Source organism: Molossus molossus, unplaced genomic scaffold, assembly GCF_014108415.1.
Source record: "Molossus molossus isolate mMolMol1 unplaced genomic scaffold, mMolMol1.p scaffold_m16_p_28, whole genome shotgun sequence".
NCBI classification, from domain to species: domain Eukaryota; kingdom Metazoa; phylum Chordata; class Mammalia; order Chiroptera; family Molossidae; genus Molossus; species Molossus molossus.
This window is the reverse complement of record NW_023425364.1, coordinates 216,898-238,305: the sequence shown is the minus strand read 5'-3', so window position 1 is coordinate 238,305 and position 21,408 is coordinate 216,898. Positions and strand designations below refer to the sequence as shown.

The window sequence follows — 21,408 nt, the reverse complement described above, 5'->3', positions numbered from 1 at the left end:
TACTCACCACCCTGGTCTTCCCCTGCCTAGGACCCACAAGACTCTTCAGAAGATCTTGGCTTGGTAGTTAAAGGCCCAGGCTGTGGATGCAGAAAGGCCTGTGTTCAGCCCCAACCTGTCTGGTTCAGCGGCTAGCGCGTTAGCCTGCAGACCAAAGGGTCACGGGTTCGATTCCCGGTCAAGGGCACGTACCTGGGTTGTAGGTTCAATCCATGGACCCAGGCCATGTGGGAGGCAATAAATTAATATGTCTCTCTCACATCAATGTTTCTCTCTCTCCCCTTCCTTCCACTCTATCTAAAGACAAATGGAAAAATATCCTCAGGTGAGGATTAACAAAAAAAAAAGGCAGGCCCGTGTTCAAATTCTACTTGTATGCTGTTTAGCTATGTGGCCTCTTGCAAGTAACCGGCACAGGGCTTTGGGACAGTGCTCAGGGTCCCAGGTGTTCGGAATTCCCTATTCCACAGACCCTGCTGTCCTGGCCTTGTCAAGTCACCACACAACAACCTCCACCTCCCAACAGGACTGGTAGGACTCTGTTTACAGATGCAGAAATTGACGCCTATTCTCAAGATGGGCAATCCCCTCTGCTTAACACACATGACTTCACCTCCTCCTCACAAGCACCACATGAGCTGGGCACTAATGTTGTTCCCATTTTACAGACCAGAAGACTGAGGTTCAGAAGGGCAAGTCACTTGCCCAGGGTCACACAGCCTGTCAGGAGGTCAAAATTCAAATCCAGAGTCCGGTCCTTATGCCCTGACAAGCTGCAAGAGGAAGGAAGGGTTGGGGGTGGGGGGCACCCTGGCCAGAAGCAAAATGGCCAGAGGTGTGGCTGAAGGGAGATTCAGAGCCCAGATCATGAAACCTAAGATGCATTTCATTTCCGTGGGAATCTTGGTAGGCTGCTAGAAAGAAGCCCCAATCTATCCAAGATTGCTGAAAGGGAACTGGTATACCAGGTGGAAAAACCAGCTTGGGTCAAGGCCAGGAGGGGTGGCAGGGCATGTCTGCAGACCTGGCAGTGTCAGGGGATGTCTGGGCTCAGCGTTCACGGAAAGGGGCCAGGAGGGTCTTCAACAAAGCCCTGGACCACCAAACCCAGCCGATCAACTGTATCCTGGGAAGGTGAGCAGAAACTACTACCTGTGGACCGGGGTCCCCGCGCACCCCGAATCGCCAGGCCCCTGCTCCCGCGGAGCGCCCCGCCTGACCGCGGTGCTCCAGAACTTCTGAACCGTCTCTAGCAATTATCTGCAGCTGTGCCTTATCCGTGAGCCTACTCGTCCTCTCGAGTTTCCTCCCGTCGTTCGCGGCAGAGCTGCCCACGGAGCCATCCCCAGGTCCGAGGAAAAGTCGAGCCAAACCTGGAGCGTCCCGCGACTGCGCACGCACCCAAGCCGCCGGGACGTGACTCGTGGAACGTCCGCTCCGGGCGGCGGCGGCAGAGGGGGCAGTGCGGCGCCCCGTCAGGGCTCCGGGTTCTGCGAGTATCGTCGTCCGGGTTCAGGGCTGGGCTCGGTGCTCTCGGCCCGGCACTTTCAGAGGCTTCCTGAAGCGTCTGAGGGCTTTCCTCCGGTGGGGTCCCCACTCTGGCACTTACTTAGCCACCCATTCACCTTTCAGGGGTCCTCGTACCCCTCCCGCCGCTAATTAAGTGACGGGTGCAGTAGCCAAGGCGACCGCCTGATTGACAGGCCTGATTACCAACCAACTTCCGGAAGCTCCCGTCTGGGTCCGCCCGGCGCGTGGCCGGTGGCCCATGAAAGAAGTGAAAGCGCCAAAAGAGACGGTAACCGGACAGCCTAGATTGTTGGCAGTTCCCCGGAGATTGCGCGCTGGCGGCTGAGGCGTTTTCGGAGAGTCGAACAATGCCGTGACGCAGCACAGCGACAGCGTTGGCAGCGTGAGCGCACCCCCGTGGAGGGAGCCCTTCGGTCGCCGAGGTGGCGCGGCGAGGAGGCAGGTTGCTCTTTGAGGACGCTTCCTCGGAGTTCTTCTAGAGTGGGGGAGGGGTGGCGGACGACGAGCGGCCCCGGTCTGCGCTTGCGCCTGCACCTCTGCCGACCCGGCCCGCTTGCTCGCGCATGTCCACTGCGCGCGGAGCCGCGGTGGCCGGCGGCACTGCGCATGCGCATTGAAGAGCCTGCCGAGGAGCGGCGCTGGCGGACGTCGGGCGAGCGGCGCGTGACGTCGTGAGGAGCGCTTTAAAGTGCGGGCTGGGCCGGGCGTCTGAGGGTCTGACCGGGAGTCGAGCCGTTCTTCCGCAGCGGCCTTCCGCGGCATGAGGTGCTGCTGGCGCCCCTGCCCCCCGGGACGTGAAGGTAGAGGAGACGGAAGCCCCGTAGCCGCCACCGCTGTTTGATCCGCCGCCCCTGAGGCTCGACCCAGCGCCTGGCCCCTCGACTCCCCCAGCCGGGTCCTCGTATGGGGGCCTGGCGCTGAGGACCCCCTTCCCTCCGGGGGCCCCGGGGCACGTCCCCCGAGAGCCATGCCCGGCCGCCCTGCCGGCCCCGAAGGACCCTAGAGCAGCGTTGCGGGGCCATGGCGGCCGCCAGCGGTTACACGGACCTGCGTGAAAAGCTCAAGTCCATGACGTCCCGGGACAACTACAAGGCGGGCAGCCGGGAGGCAGCGGCGGCGGCGGCCGCCGCCGTGGCCGCCGCCGCCGCCGCCGCCGCTGCCGCCGAGCCTTACCCGGTGTCTGGAGCCAAACGCAAGTACCAGGAAGACTCGGACCCCGAGCGCAGCGACTACGAGGAGCAGCAGCTGCAGAAGGAGGAGGAGGCGCGCAAGGTGAAGAGCGGCATCCGCCAGATGCGCCTCTTCAGCCAGGACGAGTGCGCCAAGATCGAGGCCCGCATCGACGAGGTGGTGTCCCGCGCCGAGAAGGGCCTGTACAACGAGCACACGGTGGACCGGGCTCCGCTGCGCAACAAGTACTTCTTCGGCGAGGGCTACACGTACGGCGCCCAGCTGCAGAAGCGCGGGCCCGGCCAGGAGCGTCTCTACCCGCCGGGCGACGTGGACGAGATCCCCGAGTGGGTCCACCAGCTGGTGATCCAGAAGCTGGTGGAGCACCGCGTCATCCCCGAGGGCTTCGTCAACAGTGCCGTCATCAACGACTACCAGCCCGGTGGCTGCATCGTGTCCCACGTGGACCCCATCCACATCTTCGAGCGCCCAATCGTGTCTGTGTCCTTCTTTAGCGACTCCGCGCTCTGCTTCGGCTGCAAGTTCCAGTTCAAGCCCATCCGGGTGTCGGAACCGGTGCTTTCCCTGCCTGTGCGCAGGGGGAGCGTGACTGTGCTCAGGTAACCCACCTGGGAGGAGGGGCGGCCCCGCTGTTTTAACTGCCTGCCCTGACCCAGGAGGCAGCAGCCAGTGGGACCCGCACGTTATGGTTCGAACCCATTCTTCTGTTTTGGAAGGGTGGTGAGGAGGGAAGGGCCTGCGCTTGAAACCTGCACTATGAAAGTAGGCACGGGTTTGGGAGACGGCTAGAATTCTGTTCCCGGAGGGCAGATTTGACGGGATGACTGACTTTGCGATTTTAGCAAGTTTTTCATTCTGGGCCTCCGTTTTAAAGTTTGTTTTTAAGAAATCTTTTCAACTCTGCCGTTCGTGGTTTTCTTAAGAGAAAGTGTTCATGGATTTCTTAACAAGATACAGAGGAAGGCCCCTGAGGGTATTTAATTGATTGATATACATTCTCCATTCCCAAGAGGGGGAGTGACTTCCTTGGAATTGAACAGAGTTGTGGTTGGGCCAGGAATGGAGTGCAGCCCACACTTAAAATACAGTCCTTGTTGGGTGCAGTAGAGGTCCTTCCTAAGAATGGTGTTACCTGTTACCAGGATTAAGTGAAACAAAATAAAGCCGGTCTCTACCTGGAATTTGGTCTGGTAGTTATGTCAGCAGCAGAATTTAGGTTCTTGGCCTGTTTGGGGCCCCAGATTCTGCTGGGAATTAGTGCCCTGACTCCCAGAGAAGATTGCCTGCTGGAATACCTTTGATGTTTATACGAAGCAGAGCATTTATTTAGAAGCTACTGCTTTCTAGCCTTGAAACAAGTAAATCTGGCAATGTGCTTCAGTAATACCCCAAAACCTCTTAGGAGGTCTAGTCTCCTGCTGTTCAGAGTGGCTTGATTGACCACCAAACTCTAGTATGGGATCAGGACACACTCCGGTTTTGTTGTGAGCAGTTTAACCTCTGAAGTGCAGTCAGTGCTGTAGCCCACAGTCATGGAGAGAAGCAGGGTCCCTGGAGCCCTCTTAATATCATGAGCAGGTCATCTAATTTGAGTTGAACAGCTGAGGCTGCTTCCATATCTTGAATGACAGCAGAGCCTTGTGATACCCAAGGCCTCCTGGTGGGAAATTTGGGTGTCAGTGGCAGCAGAGGCAGCACTTTGGCTTCCTTATGTGTCAGTTACCCCTTTGTCATTTGGGCTTCTGCGTCTCCTCAGACCTATACAAGGTGCTCCCAAATTGATGTCGTAGCAGAGCCCTTAAGAATGGGATTTCCAGAGCATGCCCTCCCATGTGGCTTGCTGTGGAAGACAGTTTGGTATCTGACTTTGTTGAAGGGTACTAGATGCTGAAAGGACCTCATACAAGGGCCATTTGGTCTCTTAATAGCATATTAATTTTCCACATAGTCTCAGGCCCTCAGAGTTGTTGTCAGAAGGTCTAAATTCAGGTCTGTTAGTGATCAGTAACGGAGTTACATCATTTGGAAAATTATCTTCATCTTTTCTTAGAATAGTAAGGTCTTAAAGCTTTCCTAGCCCCTTCCCTTCTGGATTCTGACTTGGCTGTGGAGTTAGTGTAGAAGGCTCAGCCATGTCCTGAAAAGTGCTGCCCCAGGCTTTGAATCCAGCTCTCATTTGCTTTGGGATCTCGTGGGCACTCTGAGCTGGCCTTCCCATTTGTAAAGTGGGGGTGATGCCAATTTCCAAAGCCTATTAGAATTAAACGTGGGGATTTGGTATATGATAATAGGGCCAGGCATAGGGTAGGCACTTAAATGGGTGCTTGCTTTTGTGCACAACTATTTAGTGATCCCCTGCCCTCTCTTTGGAGAAGCAGCTAGGGACTTGGTAGAGCCTGAAACATGGCTCTTCCCTTCATGGAATTCACAGGGAGACCGCAGACAGTTACAGCCCAGGAGGGTAACTGCAGGAGTAAATGGGGGTGCATCTTAACCCACTCTGGAGTGTTGGAAATTTTGGGGAGGAAGTAAGCTGGAACTTGAAGGGTGACTAGGAGTTAACTAAGCAAAGAAGGCTTTTGCAGAAGTAGCGGGGGATAGCCATAGGTAAGGGCATGAGTAGATGCTGACTTGAGGCGAATGAAGTTTATTATTAGTCCTCATGTCCAGCCTGGATTTGAAGTAGAGATTCTGGTGAGGCATGGCTTGGTAAAGCTCTAGATCACAGTTTCTTAACAGCAGTACTGTTGACATTTTGGTTTGATTAATTCTTTGTTGTGCTGGGGCTGTCCTGTGCATTGCAGAATGTTTAGCAGCATCCCTGGCCTCTATGCACTAGATGCTGGTAGCACCTGTGACAATCAAAAGTTTCTCCAGATAGTGCCAAATATCCCTGGGTGGGAGGGTGCAAAATCATCCTCACTTGAGAGCTGTTGCTCCAGGGTGCTGAATACACCCACTAATTTAAGTCTTCTAGCACCTGCTAACTTAGTGCTATCAGCTTACTTGGTGTGCAGGTGAGTGAACACCTGCTTGTTAGTGGTTCTCTTTAAATCCTGCTTTGGTTCTTCCCCAAGCTGGTAAAAAGGTGATGCTTTTTTTCACTTTCTAGTATGTCTCCCAGCCCAGAGTTCTAAGGCTGCCATTGAAAGGGAACAGCTGATGAAAAGTGTTTCTCTGTAGACGGGGAAGGTTTGTAGTAATACTTATCTGACTCATTCATTTGTTGATGGCAGTGGTGTCTGTACCTGTTCAAAGCAACATGGCAAGAATACATTTTTTTATATAATAGTTGTCAGCATGGATATTAGAGTGTGGCATACATTGACTCAGCAGTGTCCAGCTGTGGGCATAGAGTAAGGCCTCACAGACCCTTCTGGAAGAGCTTCAGACTTCTTTCCAAAACCAGTTAGCGGTTGTTGTTTTTTTTTCTAACCTTCCCATGTTGGGCTTAGGTGGATTCCCTCTTAATGCTGTATGCTAGGGAACCAAATATATTTTACCTCTTCTTCATACCACATTTCTTTTTTTTCTTCTAGGCAAATGAGCAGATTAAAATATTTTGGATTAATTAGAATGATTACCTCAAGGCTGATTGCTTACTTGCTGCTACTTTTAATCATTGCTGCATAGTCAGTGGTTGAAGTGGTCATGTGCCTGGAGACCCAGGCCTTAGCCACCTGTTTGGAAATGACTATACCACCCACCCATGGGATATAAAGAGATGAGCTCAGCCTGTGGCTTCGAGTTAACAGTTGATGTGGGGTGGAGTGGGCACCCCTTTCAGTTCTGGGCTAAGGGTTGATCTTATTCAGCTGGTTGAAAGCAAATTTAGCTTTCTGGCTTAAAATAGTTGGAAAAGTAGAGCAGATAGGTCAGGGCCACATCTCTTGTGTGGAATCTTTCGATTCCATGGGAGGGGAAGGAACCTCAGGATGAAGTCAGGGCTGTGCATTCTCAGGAGGAGCTCCAGGCCAGGGGGCGTTGGCTGACCTTGGTTCTGCCAGGCCTGACAAGAAGACGGGGCAGCAAAGGGAAGGAAGCTAGCAGGCAAGCCGTGGTCTTAACCGTGAAGCTCAGAGCAAGCAGAAAATAAATAGGCCATAAAAATTTCTGGGCTGGATGGGCATTTTCAGCTGGGCAGTTGGTGTGCAGCTGTTGCTAAGGTATTGCTGAGGCTAGGGAGGCCTCAAGGACAGAATGGATCTTGTCATCAAGAAACATAGATGGGCTTTTTTTCTTAGCCCTCATTACTTACTCCACCCAGAACCAAAAACCAAAAAACAATGTAGCACACTGAAACCAAGAGTTTGATTGAAGTTCCAGTGTCACCACCTTAGCTGCTTGACCTTGAGCAAGTTACTTAACCTCTCTGGGCCTTAGTTTTCCTCTGCCAAAGGCAGAGGAAACTATAAGGTTGTTATCGAAGATTGAATCTCTTTCACTTTATTAAATGCTTGAAGTTTAGTGTCTGTGGAGATGAGTTGCCTTCTCTTCTCAGCTACTCTGTCTATACCTTGGTGTATACAGAATTGGGACTTGGAGAAGGTTGACCATCTTTATAGGAAGCCCCAGGACTTCCTATAAAACTAGGCAATGTACCTTCTTAGAGGTTTTCGTCAGAAGCTCACAATCCCACCCCTATGCCCAGGTGGCTGGCTTGTTGCCCCCACAAAAGCCTAAGCTTTTTAGCCTTGCAGGCCTATCACTGGATGCTGCCCAGAGGGAGGCTCTCACAGGCCAAGATTTTGGCCAGTGCCTCCATCTCTTTTGTTTGTTAATCTCACCTGAGGATATTTTTTCCATTAATTATTATTATTATTATTATTATTATTATTTCTAAGAGAGAGTGGAGAGGAGTGTGTGTGTGTGGGGGGGAGAGAGAGAGAAACATCGATGTGAGGGAGAAACATTGATTGGTTACCCTAACTGGGGCTGGGGATCGAACCTGCAAGCCAGGTACGTGCCCTTGACCAGGAATCAAACCCAAGACCCCTTGGTGCGCAGGCTGGCACTCTAACCACTTAGCAACACCAGGCAGGGCACAGAATAGAAGGGAAATGGTGGCCATCTTGGAAATGTGCCTTAACAACTCGGTCTCCAAGACTGTTCCCTAGAGGAGAGATATAGAGTCCCTTATCTTTGAGTTTTTCAGATTTCTCATTTAACCTGCACCTGATTCTCTGAGGGATGACTTGCTATTTTGCAGACATTGAAGCAGGCTTCATAGCAGTAGAACAGTTTAGCTCAACATACATTTCACTATGTCCATTGTATGCAGAGATGAGTAAGAACTTTGCAGAGCTTTGTCTTACAGGGAAGACATTTTCCACAAAGCTAAGTGTAGTAGTAGAGAGGCATGGGTGGACAGTGAGAGGGAACCTAGCCCTGGCGAGTTGAAGAGTCACTCTTAACACACAGAGCTGGTGATGGCAGAGCCAGGTGCTGTGCGTCCTGATGCTGCAGCATGCTAGTCACTGCTGCATGAAGGGGGCTCAGCCAAGGCAGGCTGACTAGCATGAGGTATTTCTTCCTTTCTCTCCTCTGTGATAACAAAAGAGCAGGAGATACTGAAACTTTTCTTTATGCCAAGGGTAAGGCTGGACCCAGGGCATACTAAGTTTCAAGTTGGCAGACTGGAACTTGCCAACAGGTTCTCTTGTAGCAAGTAGGTTCCTTAGTAGTAAATAACCCTCTGTGGTTTCTGCTGGACACGTCTGTGAAGGTTGGCCAGAAGAGTGTCCCTTGGTCAGGACTTTGAGCTTCCCGCTCCCAGAGGAGCCTGATAGCTGGAGGAGGGGTCAGGACACTGTCACAGCTGCCAGAAAGTTGTAGAAGACCAGTGCTAATGAGCTTTTAGGTAGGGTGAGCGCCACTGTCATTTCTGTAAGCCTCTGCAGTCCTACCTCCTCACTAGTTCTGAGGCCGGGGCTCCATGGCAGGAACTGGCATGGCTTGTTTTACATTCTAGAGCCCTTTGGAGTGCGGGGACAGTTAAGATTTGAGAAGCATCTGGATTTCCTCCGAAACTACATTGAAGGAAGTGATTCCTTGTTTGAGATGGGAAGTTAGGGATCTTGGTAGTGCCTGTAGTGGTCAGACAGATCAGTAACTCTTGTTTTTATTTTTTTTTTTTTTATTTTTTTATCCTCATCCAAGGACACTTTTTTATTCTTTATTCAGATAGAGCAGGAGGGAGAGAGAGAAAGCAGGAGGGAGAGAGAGAGAAACATCGATGTGAAAGGGACACATCGAGTGGCTGCCACCCGCACGACCAACCAGGGCCGGGGACAAACTGCAACCGAGGTACATGCCCTTAGCGGGAACCGAACCCGGGTCTCTCCGGACCGCAGGCCGACGCTCTAACCGCTGAGCCAAACCGGCCAGGGCTCAGTAACTCTTGTTAACAGTAGGGAAGGTTGCCTGTAGCCAGTACTGCAGGTTTTGGCCTTAGAAATGTGGCTTAAAAAATCTTTGGGGAATTGCATTTAGCTCTTTGAGGAAGTCCTGTGTTTATATGAGACTGTCTTGCACTCCCTCAGTGTGGAGTGACAATAGGCCCAGGAGGCCTCTGCTGCTGGCAGATCCCTGCATGGGGAGCCTGGATCACATCTTGGCAGGCGTGGGACCCAAGGATGTGGTTTGCCCCAGGGTGGTCCAGGGCCCTCTGGTTTGTGTCAGATGTTTAGTAAATGGGAAGGGGGTGTAGGCACCCTGCATTATCTAACTTAATTCTCACAACAGCCCTGCAGGTAGGCCTCCCACTGCTCCTTCCCAAGGATGCCAACCGTGTAGTCATATAACTCTTTAATTCTACCTGGAAGAGAAGAGGCGCTGTTATTTTATTTTTTTCCTTCTTTTAAAATTTTAGAATCATTAGTGGCCACAAAAGAATACCTAAATTATAAAGCGTAACAAAGTGAACACCCAGATCCCACTGTTATCATATTACAGATGAAGAAACAGGTTTAGGCCCAGCAAGTGACTTAACTAAGGTCACAAAGGTAGCAGGTGGCAAAGCTCAGGTTTAAACCCAAGTCTCTGCAACTCCTCAATCCTTATGTGGCATTTCACACTGTGGGCCTACAAATATTAATAGGTGTTCTTTGGGAGGTTTTTGGTCAGTGCTCAGTTACAGTCAGCAGACTGTTTTGCTGTAGTATTTCTCAGGTCCTTTAACATATTAATGCTTTTTATTATTATTATTTTTTGGTTAATCCTCACCTGAGGATATTTTTCTATTGATTTTTTTTTTTTTTTTTTTTAGATAGAGTGGAAGGAAGGGAGAGAGGGAGAGAGAAACATCCATGTGAGAGAGAGAGACACACACACATTGATTGGTTGCCTCCCACACAACCCTTACTGGGGCTGGGGATCTAACCTGCAACCAAGGTATGTGCCCTTGATTGGGAATCAAACCTGCAACCAAGACCAATGCTCTAACCACTGAGAAAACTGGCCAGGGCTAATGTTTTTTAAACTCTTCAGTATTTTCCAGATTGATTTGACTGTGGGCATTTGTCCATAATCTCTTGTGTGACTGATGTTCACAGGAAAAACTGGAGAACTCTGGTCTAGGAGCAGCCCTGAGGAGAAATCCCTAAGATAATGGTTATTTTCCCTACCCCCACTGTAATCTCAAATCAGATTTCCAAATCAGAGGTGCTTCCCTCTCAGGCAGTTTTATTTGCTCTTGCATCTTGCCCTTATTTGGGGCAGCCTGGTCGTTTTGAGGAGTCCTTCCCTGGCCTACACTGTCTCTGATAGTTAAGCATGTGTCTTTACAGCTGCCCTGAGAAGGGAGTTGATTAGAAGCTGTGTACAGGAAGGTTTATGGTCCAGGGTTGGTCAAGGGAATCCTGAGCGGGAGGAGAAGGCACTCATCTCCCTCTAGGCCCATGGCTCAGTATGTTTCTAACTGTGTAAAATTGCCTTAGCTAAGTGGAGGAACTGGGGGTGGGGTGTCTCTTGGGTGCCATGCTTCCAGTGAGGGCATGTGAGGGGCTGGGGAAGCTGAGTTTTCTTCCAGAGGATCAAATAGGAAAGACGTTAGCTGTGAAGAGGACAGTCATCTACATTCATTGGTCGGTGAGCAGTTTCAAAAATCATGTGTTTTGTTGAAAATAGGTATTTGAGTGTCACAGCTGTCTTCAAGATTTTAGGTTCCCCCAAATGGAGGTTTCTGAAAGCTTGTTTTCAAGTAGACAGATACTCTTTTTGAACATTGCAGTCAGTGCTGTCAGCATCTACTTTGGCTTCCTCTGTAAGACGAAGAAGGGTAAGAGAAGGGGAGGAAAGGAAGAGGAGGAGGTACTTTTCTTGTCTTGTCACCAAGGTCTGGCCTGAGTCACTCTAATGGCCTCCAAAGTGACTAAAAGTATGCCCTCTTGGAGGCCCTTTAAAAGAAGGGCTCCTCGCCTGTACAGGGAAATTCATGCTTTGGCTTCTGCCTTAAGGCCCTCCTTTGCCTCATCCCCAGGTTTTCCTTGCATGGTTTCAGAACAGAAGTATTTACCTTCCATGCAGATCCTTGAGCTTCTTAAATAATGAGGTGGCGGCAATAAGACCTGGGCCATATATTTTCTCCTTATCCCCCAGAAACTTTGGTTGTGTGTCTGTTCCATGCTCACATGCTCTGTGTTTATTTCCAGTGGATATGCTGCTGATGAAATCACTCACTGCATACGGCCTCAGGACATCAAGGAGAGAAGAGCAGTCATCATCCTCAGGAAGTAAGTGCCCTGGTGTCTGGCACCTGCAGGCCTGTCTATCTGAAGATGTAGGTCTGGGTTCCCTTAGAACTTGGCTCCTTTGTGTTAGTAGCATGGCAGTGTAAAGCCCAAGAGAAGAAAACGGCTGTAAGGTCCGGGTTTTTTATTTGAATTCTGTGAGGATAAAGTTGTATCTTTTTTCCATCAGAAAATTAAGGTCCATGGCTGTTTAACCAGGGGGTTTAAGACTGAGCAAAAGCCCATGCTCTCAGTGTGTATGGGAACAGTCTTAAGACATGATTTGGGGAACACTTTTCCAGACACCACCTCCTTTTCCCCACCTCCTTGGTTCTGATGTGTTTCTGTTGATTATTTTTAGACTGTGCCTTAGCAGTCTGCTTTAAAAATGCCTGGGTTTTCACTTTGGGTAGGAGCAGGGATTGAGGAAAGGAAACAAAAGTGAGAAGTTAGGCAGCAGTGTTCAGCAGGTGCACAGCTTGTGGCTGGCTGTTTCTCTCTTGCAAGGGAGTCAGGGATGTACTGACCAACACTGCCCAAACCAGCCTCACCAGCACTTCTTTCTTTCTGCTCATGGGATGAATGGACTGAGCCAAGCAGACACTGTGTCAAAATAAGCCTGCCTTTAGAATGGAGTCCTAAGAGGCTAGTAATTGACAGAGGTCAGATAAGACATCAGTGAGCAGAGCAGGACTAGTGCTTAGACCCAGGCTGGGGCAGGATGTCCTATAGCTTGCCACTTTTTAAAAACAATTTTAAATAAAGTTTATTTTTTTGGAACAGTTTTAGATTTACAGAAAATTGTGAAAATAGTACCAAGAGGTCCCATGTACCCTGCCCCCATGCCCCTTATTGTTAACATCTTATATTGGTATGGTATTTTTATTACAATTTAAAAATCCATGTAATTGTTAAAAAATTTTAAAAAATTTTTATTTACACAATTTTTATTACACAATGGAGTACTATGCAGCTGTAAGAAAGAAAGATCTCTTATCCTTTGAGATGACATGGAGGGACCTGGAAAGTATTATCCTAAGCAAAACAAGCCAGATAGAGAAAGACAAGTATCATATGATCTCACTTATTTGTGAAATATAATGAACATAACAGTCTGAGGAATGGGGTAGTCCCAGAGACGTGGAAGTGGGATACAGGCTGACAATCCCCAGAAGAGAGGGTGGTGGGGGAGAGATAGACCACAGAACTTACATGCATGTATGTATGAACAATGGACATGGACAACAAAGCTGGGGACAGGGCGGGGAGGGAGAGGAAGGGGGGAATCAGTGGGAGGGGGGAGGACATCTGTAACAAAAAAAAAATAATTAAAAAAAAATTTTTTTTATCCTCACCCGAGGAAATTTTTGGATTTATCTTCAGATAAAGCAGGAGGGAGAGAGGGAGGAAGAGAGAGAGAAACATCGACCTGAGAGAGACACATCGAGTGGTTGGCACCCACAAGACCCCAACCGGGGCTGGGGACAAATTGCAACCGAGATACGTGCCCTTAGTGGAAACTGAACCCGGAACTCTGGTCCGCAGGCCGACGCTCTAACCGCTAAGCCAAACCAGCCAGGGCAAAATTTATATAATTTTACTACAATTATTGATCCATGATTCTTAACCAAAGTCCTTAATTTATTCAGATTTCCTTAGTTTTTTTTCCTAATGTACTTCTTTCGTTTTAGGATTGCACATTACATTTAGTTGTCATGTCACCTAAGACTCTTTGGCTGTTTCTCAGACTTGCCTTACTCGTGATAACTTTGATCAGGTATTTTTTTTTTTTCTTTTTTATTGGTTTTTAAGAGAGAGAAAGAGAGAGGGGGAGAGAGAGAGACACATTGACGAGAAAGAACATGGATTGCCGCCTCCTGCATGCCCCCCACTGGGGATCGGGCCCACAACCTGGGCACGTGTCCTGACCAGGAATCGAACCCGCGACTTCTCGATGCATGGGTCGACGCTCAGCCACTGAGCCACACTGGCCGGAGTGGTCAGGTGTTTTGTATAATGCCTCTCAATTGGAATTTGTTTCATCTTTTTCTTGTGGTTGGACTGGAGTTACAGGTTTTGGGGAGGAAGACCACAGAGGTAGGTATAAGGTACCCTTCTCTCAGTGTCATATCCAGGGCCTAGGACTTAATCACTGTTGCTACTGACCTTGATCGCCTGGCTGAGGTTGTGTTCATCAGATTTCTGCATTCTAAAATTAAGTTATTTCCTCTGTCCATACTGTCCCCTTAGGAGGAAAGTTGCTATGTGCAGCCCACACTTCAGGAGTGGGGACCCAGCTTCTTCTCTTTAAGGGGGAGTAGCCACACAAATTATTTGAAATTCTGAACAGGAATTGTTTTTATTCCCCTGCTTGTTTATTTCTTTTTCTTTTTTTAAAAATTCTTTTTATTATTTATTTATTTATTTATTTATTTTTTGAGCTTTTGTCACTTTACTGTTAACCAGTGAGTGCTTGTTTATTTCTTTATTCAGTCATTTACTTATATTGGTGTGGACTCATAGGCATTTATTTTATGCTCAACTTACTCCAGGTTTTGCTTTTAAGTACATTCTTATATCTGACTTGCCATTTTTTAAACTTCGGTTGATAATTTTGGTTCTTGGCCCTTTGGGCCTAGAACTCCAGAACAATGTGGGGGTGTAGTTTCTTTGGTGTGGCTCTGCCACTTCATCAAGTCAAAACTTTGAGCGTCTGTTTTATCATATGTAGAATGGAGATGATTGTGGTACAGGCAGAATACGAGGCATATTTGGGAGCTCCAGACATGGGTCAGCTTGGCAGCTGGCAGCTTCTCTCCTCCAGCCAAAGAATATTCCCAGAATTCCTCAGAAGAAGGTTTTTTATCTGCCTTTCCACGTTCCTTTTCTGTGGTTCCCACCATGGGCCAAAATCCAGAACCTGGAAGTGATGGAGTCCAGAGTATAGCTCCTTTCTGGCCTGTCCCAGTCATTTCTTTTCCGTCTGTACCTGGTACCTCCAACTGCAGCTCCTACAGGTAGTCCAGGAACTAGAGAGGAACTCTCAGGTTGATAGAGAACCAGAGCTACAACTTTTCAGGTGTTTCCTCCAAGCTTTTCAAAATAGCTTATCTTGGAAATCTTCACTGTTGGTACAGATGGAGGTGGCCATAGCCAGAGTGTCAGCTGTTTTCTTCCTCTTTTTTTTTTTTTTCCCTCACCCGAGGATATTTTTCCATTTTTTGTACAGATAGAGTGGGAGGGAGAGAGAGAGGAAGGGAGAGAGAGAGAGAAACATCGACGTGAAGGGACACATCGAGTGGCTGCCACCCGCACGACCATCCAGGGCCGGGGACAAACTGCAACTGAAGTACGTGCCCTTAGCGGGAACCGAACCCGGGTCTCTCCGGACCACAGGCCGACGCTCTAACCGCTGAGCCAAACTGGCCAGGGCTGTTTTCTTCCTCTTGAATGGTAGCTTCCATACTTGGCTGCCCGAACTGGCTGAGTTGTATGCTGCTCGGGGGAGCTAGGTGTCTACACACTATTACCAGTTACTCTAAGCTCTTTAGCCAACTGGGTCCAGTGATCTGACCTCAGAATGGCTACTACGGGTGACTGAGGCTCTTTGACTTCTGACTTGAGTGGTCCCAAGAGCCAGCCAGGGACTAGACTAGCGGGCACAGATTTTTGGTGTGAGAGGGCTGAAAGAGGAGTGGGAGAATGCTCTCTAGCTTTCCCAGGCAGCTGAGACATAGTCATCTCTGTTGTCTGCAGAATAAAGTCCAAGCTCCTTGTTGGGCTTTACCTATCCATCCAGACTAATTTCTTGTATTTCTCACTTATGTTAAAGTGCATATGGTTCCTAATATGGTCCTTGGACTTGTGTCCTGGGCTCTTGCAGCAGTGTGACCTCTATTGGGAATGCTTTCCCATCTAACACATTCAGCTTCTGATCTATACCTTATCCCCAAATGACCCATTGGAAATTGGCTAACCTAGCCATCTTTCAGGGCTCAGGTGTTGGCAGTTTTGACATGCAGGGAGCATTGCATACAACACCTGTAGCTCTCTCATTATACCCACTCCCCCGTTTAAACTGTCACAGCCTGTACACTTGCATTTTGAATTTCCAAATCTGCATTCTGTAGGTAGGGGCAGGGAGAGCCCCATCCATCTGGGGCTCAGCATGAGGCCGGGCTCAGCATGAGGCCTGGCCCAGAGAATGACAGTTCAGGCTGAGGAGGAGCAGTTCCAGAGTAGCTATAGGGGCTTTTCTTGGAAAGGGACAAGCTGGTAACAAGGTGAAAAGGGGAGCATCCTGGCCCGGGCACTTCCCAGATATAAGGATATGGCCTTGATTGGATGTCTTCTAGTGAAGTCACATTCACATGAGTAGAATTTGGGCATTGAGCCTGGCCCTACTCATAGGTAGAGGGATAGAGCCAGTCTATCTTTTAAATTCAGAAAAAGGTTACATGGGCTGCTGAGGGAGGGCCTAGGGGTTCTGTCACTGGCTCACATCAGCTGGGGTGGTCTTTCCAAGGGGCTCAGGGGCTCATGGGGGAAAATGAATGGATGGCTGCCAAGTGCTTTCTGGTTGAACAGAATGCAGCTCCTTTTGAATATGGGTGATGCTGAGTCATCATGCATATAGTGTCATCATTTTTCACTGGGAGGCTGGGAGTGACCTGGGAGCTTCTGAAGGAGTGGAATCATTGGGCTACAGCTTAGTGTTATAATCTGTTTGGGGGCACTACCAGTAAATAGCTGAGTGAGGCCTAGAACCTGGTTTTCATGGTGCTGGGTCTTGTGGTCCCTTGGTGGATGGCACAGTGGCACACCCCAAGCCCTGCTCCTGCCCCAGTGTGTCACTGGGGGTGGATGCTATGATTTTAAGAAACAAACTCATATACAGAAGGGCCTTCTTGCCTCTGCTGTGCAAGTAGAGAGCTGATTGATTAGCGTGTTTTAAGTGATAAGGGGGCTACTCTACAGAGAGTGGAGTGAGGCAGTAGCTGCAGGCTGGTCAGCCCCCTCAGCATCCCCTAACTTCCCAGAATGTCACTGTTTTCCCACCCAGGGCAAGCTGGCCAACATGCATCTTTGTCAGTCATTGGTACCCTGGACAGGGAAGCTGGACCTAACCTTTTTGAAGTAGTTCAAGTTTTAAATTACTGCTGAGAGCCTGGCCGGTGTGGTTCAGTGGTTGAACGTTGACCCATGCATTAAGAAGTTGCCAGTTCGATTCCCAGTCAGGGCATATGCCCAGGTTGTGGGCCAGATCCCCAGTGTGGGGAATGCAGGAGGCAGCCAGTTGATGTTCTCTCTCATCGACATTTCTATCTCTCCTTCTCCCTTCTTTTTTCTCTAAAATCAATACAGAAAAATTTTTTTTTTGTTTAAATTACGGCTTAGAGAATGAAGGGGCTCACCACCTTCTGGGATGTAGCAGTTCAGCAGGGCTGGTGGTCCATGTTTTTCTCATAATGCCTTGGTGTGTACCCTTTGAAGGACCTTGCAAGCTGCCCCATGCCAAGCACTCACCTACTAGGTGCTAGGCACTGGGTAGAGTGCTGCCTCCGGGAATCTAGCTAGTTTGGAGTGACCTTTCAGCAGGAATCCCTGACCTGGAAACATTGCTGTGTACAAGGCACCTGAGGCAGGCATGCAGGGAACTTAGGGCCCTTGGCACTCGATGTGTGAGGTGGGCATTTCGCATGCAGTACAGCACAAGCAGAATGAGCATGGTTCTAGAAGCACAGAGTGTGTTCCCTGGGACCCAGGGTAGGGGGATTACATCCAGCCCCAGCCAGGTGGCTCAGTTGGAGCATTATTCCTTACACCAAAAGGTTTAGGGTTGGATTCCTGGTCAGAGCACACCTAGGTTGTAGGTTTGATCCCCTGTTGGGGCACGTACAGGAGGCAGTCAATGGATGTTTCACATCAGTGTTTTCTTCCCTCTCCTTGTTCTAAAAATAAATAAATAAAAACATATCTTAGGGTGAGGATTAAAAAAAAAATTACATCTAGCTCGTTGGGGGGTTGGAGAGGGTGTTTAAGAAAGGCTGCGTAGTGCGCCCTCCCTCTCTGGAGCAAGCCCACACCTTTCTTCCCTCTGAGAGGTGCATCTCCCAAACTTTAAGGGTCCCTACAAGACATTTCTTGCAACCAGGGGAGGAGTGGATGACAGCAGTGCATCCCTGAGCCTGTCTCCAAGGCCCCTTTTCTCTGACTTTCCATTGAACCCCAGAGCAGCCCTGCGTGGGCTCATGTCTTTCCCGTAACATTTGTAGAGAGCTAAAGCCACCCCACCTAGACTCTCTTCTGTTGCTTCTTCTATCCTAAGTCCTTCCTCATTTCACTGTCCCCTGCTTCAATAAACTACTCTAAAATAAATAAATAAGTAAATAAAAAAGGCTTGGTAGATCTGGCTCCTGTGCCAGACACTGCTTGCTATGCAGAAGTGATAAGCTCAAAGGCACGAAGCATAGAAGACCTCTAGTGACAGGTGATACGGGCGAAGGAGGCCTGGGATCAACACCAGATCATCAGGAGAGAGCCCCTGGGCCCTCAGGGATATCTGATTGGTGGCCAGGGCACCCAGTCTTTTGGTCTTAAGGAAGCTTCACTGGGTCTGCATGATTATTCCTACATGATTGGCCTCCACGGTTTAACCCACGGCTTCACTGGGTCTGCATACAGGACTTTATTCCTACATAGTTAGTCTCCACAGTTAATTACATAAAGTGGCTTAGGGCAGTGTAAATACACTTCTTGGTAAAATGGTGCTCAGCTCAGAGTAGGCTGAAGCTAGAAAAAGCAGCTGGAGATTCGTAAACTAAGGCTGGTATGAGCTAGGCTCCGTGCTAGTGCCAGGTATTATGTGGTCTTCTCATCCTTTTGGGAAAGGCAGACAATTAGCACCTCACCAGGGACTGACCTAGGAAGGCTTTCCAGAGATGTGCCACCTGAAGGTGTCAAGGATGTGTGGGCTTCAGGCAGGCACAGAAGAAGCTTGGGGGCAAAGATGGTTCAGGCAGAAGAGATGTTCTTTACGGAGGCTTGGAGCCTGGGGACTCTGAGGTAGTCTATTCTGGAACACAGTAGAGATGGGTTGGAGCAATTGATTCAACCTAAGATGGTCAGAAAAGACTTCATGCTTTGTTGGAGAAATCTGGAGGGCGCTGGGGAGCCACTGAAGCATGTTAGCAATGGGGTGAGGGATTTGCATGGGAGAAATTGTCTGTAGGAGGCTGAGCTAAATGGCTTATTTGGTCATTCAGGCCAAGGGGTCCCAGGGGTCAGGGGGAGACCCTCCCTGAGAGAGGTAGTGTGAAGCGGTGTGTGTAGATTAGCTGAGGTGAGCATAGAAGATAAACTCAACTTTGTCCCTCAGGAGTGAGGATGAGTAGACAGCTGCTGGTTTCCCTAAGCCTCGCCAGGCCTGAGACATCATCCCCTTCGAGGCCTCTGATTCATGTCTCCGTGCCAAGGGTTAGCCCACCCTTCTTCCCTGGTCCAGTAAGTGTGTCTCCACACGCGTACACGCTACCCATTTAGCAGCCTGACCAGCCTGTTGTATTCATAACCTGTCCAAGGAATAAGGAGGCAGTGAGAACCAGGGGCTGTGACTGGCTTGGGTTCCTGGCCTGGCTCTGCCCCTTCCTCACTGAATACAAGTCAGTTACAATACAAACTCTGTGTGCTTCTAGCCCCTTCCTTACCATACCTCCCCTCTGATCTTGCTGGGTCAGGGTAGGGGCTGAGGAAGGCTGTGCCCAGTCGACACACAGCTTGAGCAGAGGCTCGTGGAGCGGTTAGGAAAGGGGCACCAGGAGGCACAATGTTCAGTGGTCCAGGTGAGGGAAAGCAAGCTTGGTGCCTGGCCTCCTAGTTCCTTCCTGGAGGACAATATCTAGACTTTACCAGGCCTGAACTAGGGGCATCCCTGGGCACTTGTAACCAGACTGAATGATTTGGAAGGGTTTCCTTTGGGACTTGGGTATTTTTCAGGCTGTGTTTTGGGGGGAGGTCTACTGGAAGCCCAGGACTATGTGCTTGGGGTGCCCTTTCTTCAGATAATATCCCTCGTGTACTTTTTAGGCTTTTCTGACTACAACTCTCTCAAAACTGCCTTGTTGGGGGAGCACAGTGGGAATTGGAGAGGACGGTGATGTTTGAGGGAGGTTAGTGGAGGAGGGTGTGTGCCTGGAGAGAGGGTGGATGCTGTTGTCAGAGAGAGTGGTGCAGATCTGGGCTTGGTGGGTCTGATACTCAGGTGCTGGAGCTTAGGCCTAGGGGCCCTGAGTGCTGTAGAGAAGGGGTACTCAGATATGCTCACCACATTGCTTCCTGCCTCCCTTGGGAAAGCTAGGCTTTATAGCACAAGGGTGCTTGGTGAGGGTGGAGCCAGAAGTTGGGGGAGTGGTTGGCAGCGGGGCCAGAAGTGCAGACTGGCTCACCATCTCCCAGAAATGGTGCTCTGTCTTGCTGCTCTGTTCTGCTGCTGTGAAGCCAGCCCACCTGGGCTTCAGAGGCCATCGTCGGGTTGTAGCTATGTGACTTAGGCAAGTGACTTGGTCTCCAATTTAGCATTGCTTCCCACCCCCACAGTGGGTATAATCTTCCCCAGCAGCTTCTCTGGAGGATTCCTTCAGCAATAAAGGAAAGTGAGGGGAGCATCTGGGACAGAGTCTGCTTCCTCCCATCCCCTCAGGTCATGTGGTAATTAATGTGCTGCATCAGTGCCATCATCCTTCCTTTGCTCTGCTTTCCCCTGTACCAAGGCCCAGTGCCTGCTTTGTCCTGGGGGCTGTGTGACTTTTCTGGATGTGGTAGGCCCCCTGGTTAACCCTTACCCCCTGTGCCTGTGGTGCCTTGCTGTGACCTGTGAATGCTGGCTCAGATCTCTAATGCAGTCTTCACTCCTATTGCCACCTGAGGAGGCCCAGACTTACTGCTAGAACTGGGCTTCCTTACTCCAAGTTTGTGGCTTTGTACATTGAACCTTGAGGACCTGGCCTGCTCCCTGGGATTTGGCTGCCTTTTAAGAGGGGTGTGCTCTGAAGTTAAGCTGCTGGTGGACTCTGGGCTTGGGGTCTGACTCTAGCCTGGGTTCCTGCAGCTTTGTGGCTTTTTGATAGTGGAGGGAGGACAGGAGCTTCTCCAACTTTTCTGAGATGTGCTTGTAACAGCCCCAAGGGGATGTGTCAGCTCTTTGGGGCCCCAGAGCTTATACTGTCCCCAAAGTGGGTACAGGAGTCTGGACTTTTGGTAGGGCCACCTCTGATGATTCCTCTTCTGGGTCTGCCCCGTGGTAACAACAGAGCTGTCTTGTGTGGAAAACAGAACCCTTCCCTTATTTGGGGAGCTAGAGAACAGCAGAGCCAGTCCATGTCCCTGGGCTGTCTGTCTAGTCTCAACTGGTCATCCCTTTCTCCCCAGCTTCTCCAGCAGTCCTAGGACCATAGTGAGGCCACCACCACTGTGCCCTGTCTGCCCTAGGCAGGCTGCTCAGATAGTAAGCAGCTTAAGAAGGGCGGGGCCAAACCAGGGCTTAGCCTGTGCCAGCTCTGCCTGCGTGGCAGGATGTGTTTGTGTTTTCCAGCCTCTGAGGTATGTAGTTTGGGCTCCCCTCTTGGAGGCTCGGCTGTTCTTTTGCCATCTGTCCCTAACCCAAAAAACCAACTCCAGGGTGCTAGGCCCTGCCTCCCAGGGGCTTTTTGCATATAGGGGCTTTTCTGCCCTGAATGTATGGTCCCTGGCACCTGTGGGATCTTAGTTTTGTGCTGCCAGAAGTGGACGTTCCTTCACGAGGCTTCAGACCTTTGGAGTCCTCAAGGTCAAGTTTAATGACTAATGTCTGTCATTTGGTCTGATGTCTTCTACCTGGACTTCTCAGCACAGGGATATGAGGTCTGGCCTGGTAAAGAAGAGGGCTTTGGGACTCCGGTGATTCTAATTCCCACCTTCATGT

General features: G+C 49.8%; 1 protein-coding gene across 2 annotated transcripts in view; it reads left to right on the top strand.

The window, feature by feature from the left end:
• The first annotated feature begins 1,378 nt into the window (after positions 1-1,378).
• ALKBH5 (alkB homolog 5, RNA demethylase) overlaps positions 1,379-21,408 on the top strand; it is a 30,317-nt gene continuing 10,287 nt past the window's right edge. Inside the window, exons 1-2 of one of the 2 annotated variants that reach the window (XM_036278408.1) lie at positions 1,379-3,320; positions 11,373-11,453. In XM_036278408.1, coding sequence (XP_036134301.1) covers positions 2,551-3,320; positions 11,373-11,453 — 851 coding nt within the window. In that variant the 5' untranslated portion in view covers positions 1,379-2,550. The remainder of the gene's footprint in view (positions 3,321-11,372; positions 11,454-21,408) is intronic. The other variant, XM_036278409.1, reaches the window with a different exon arrangement.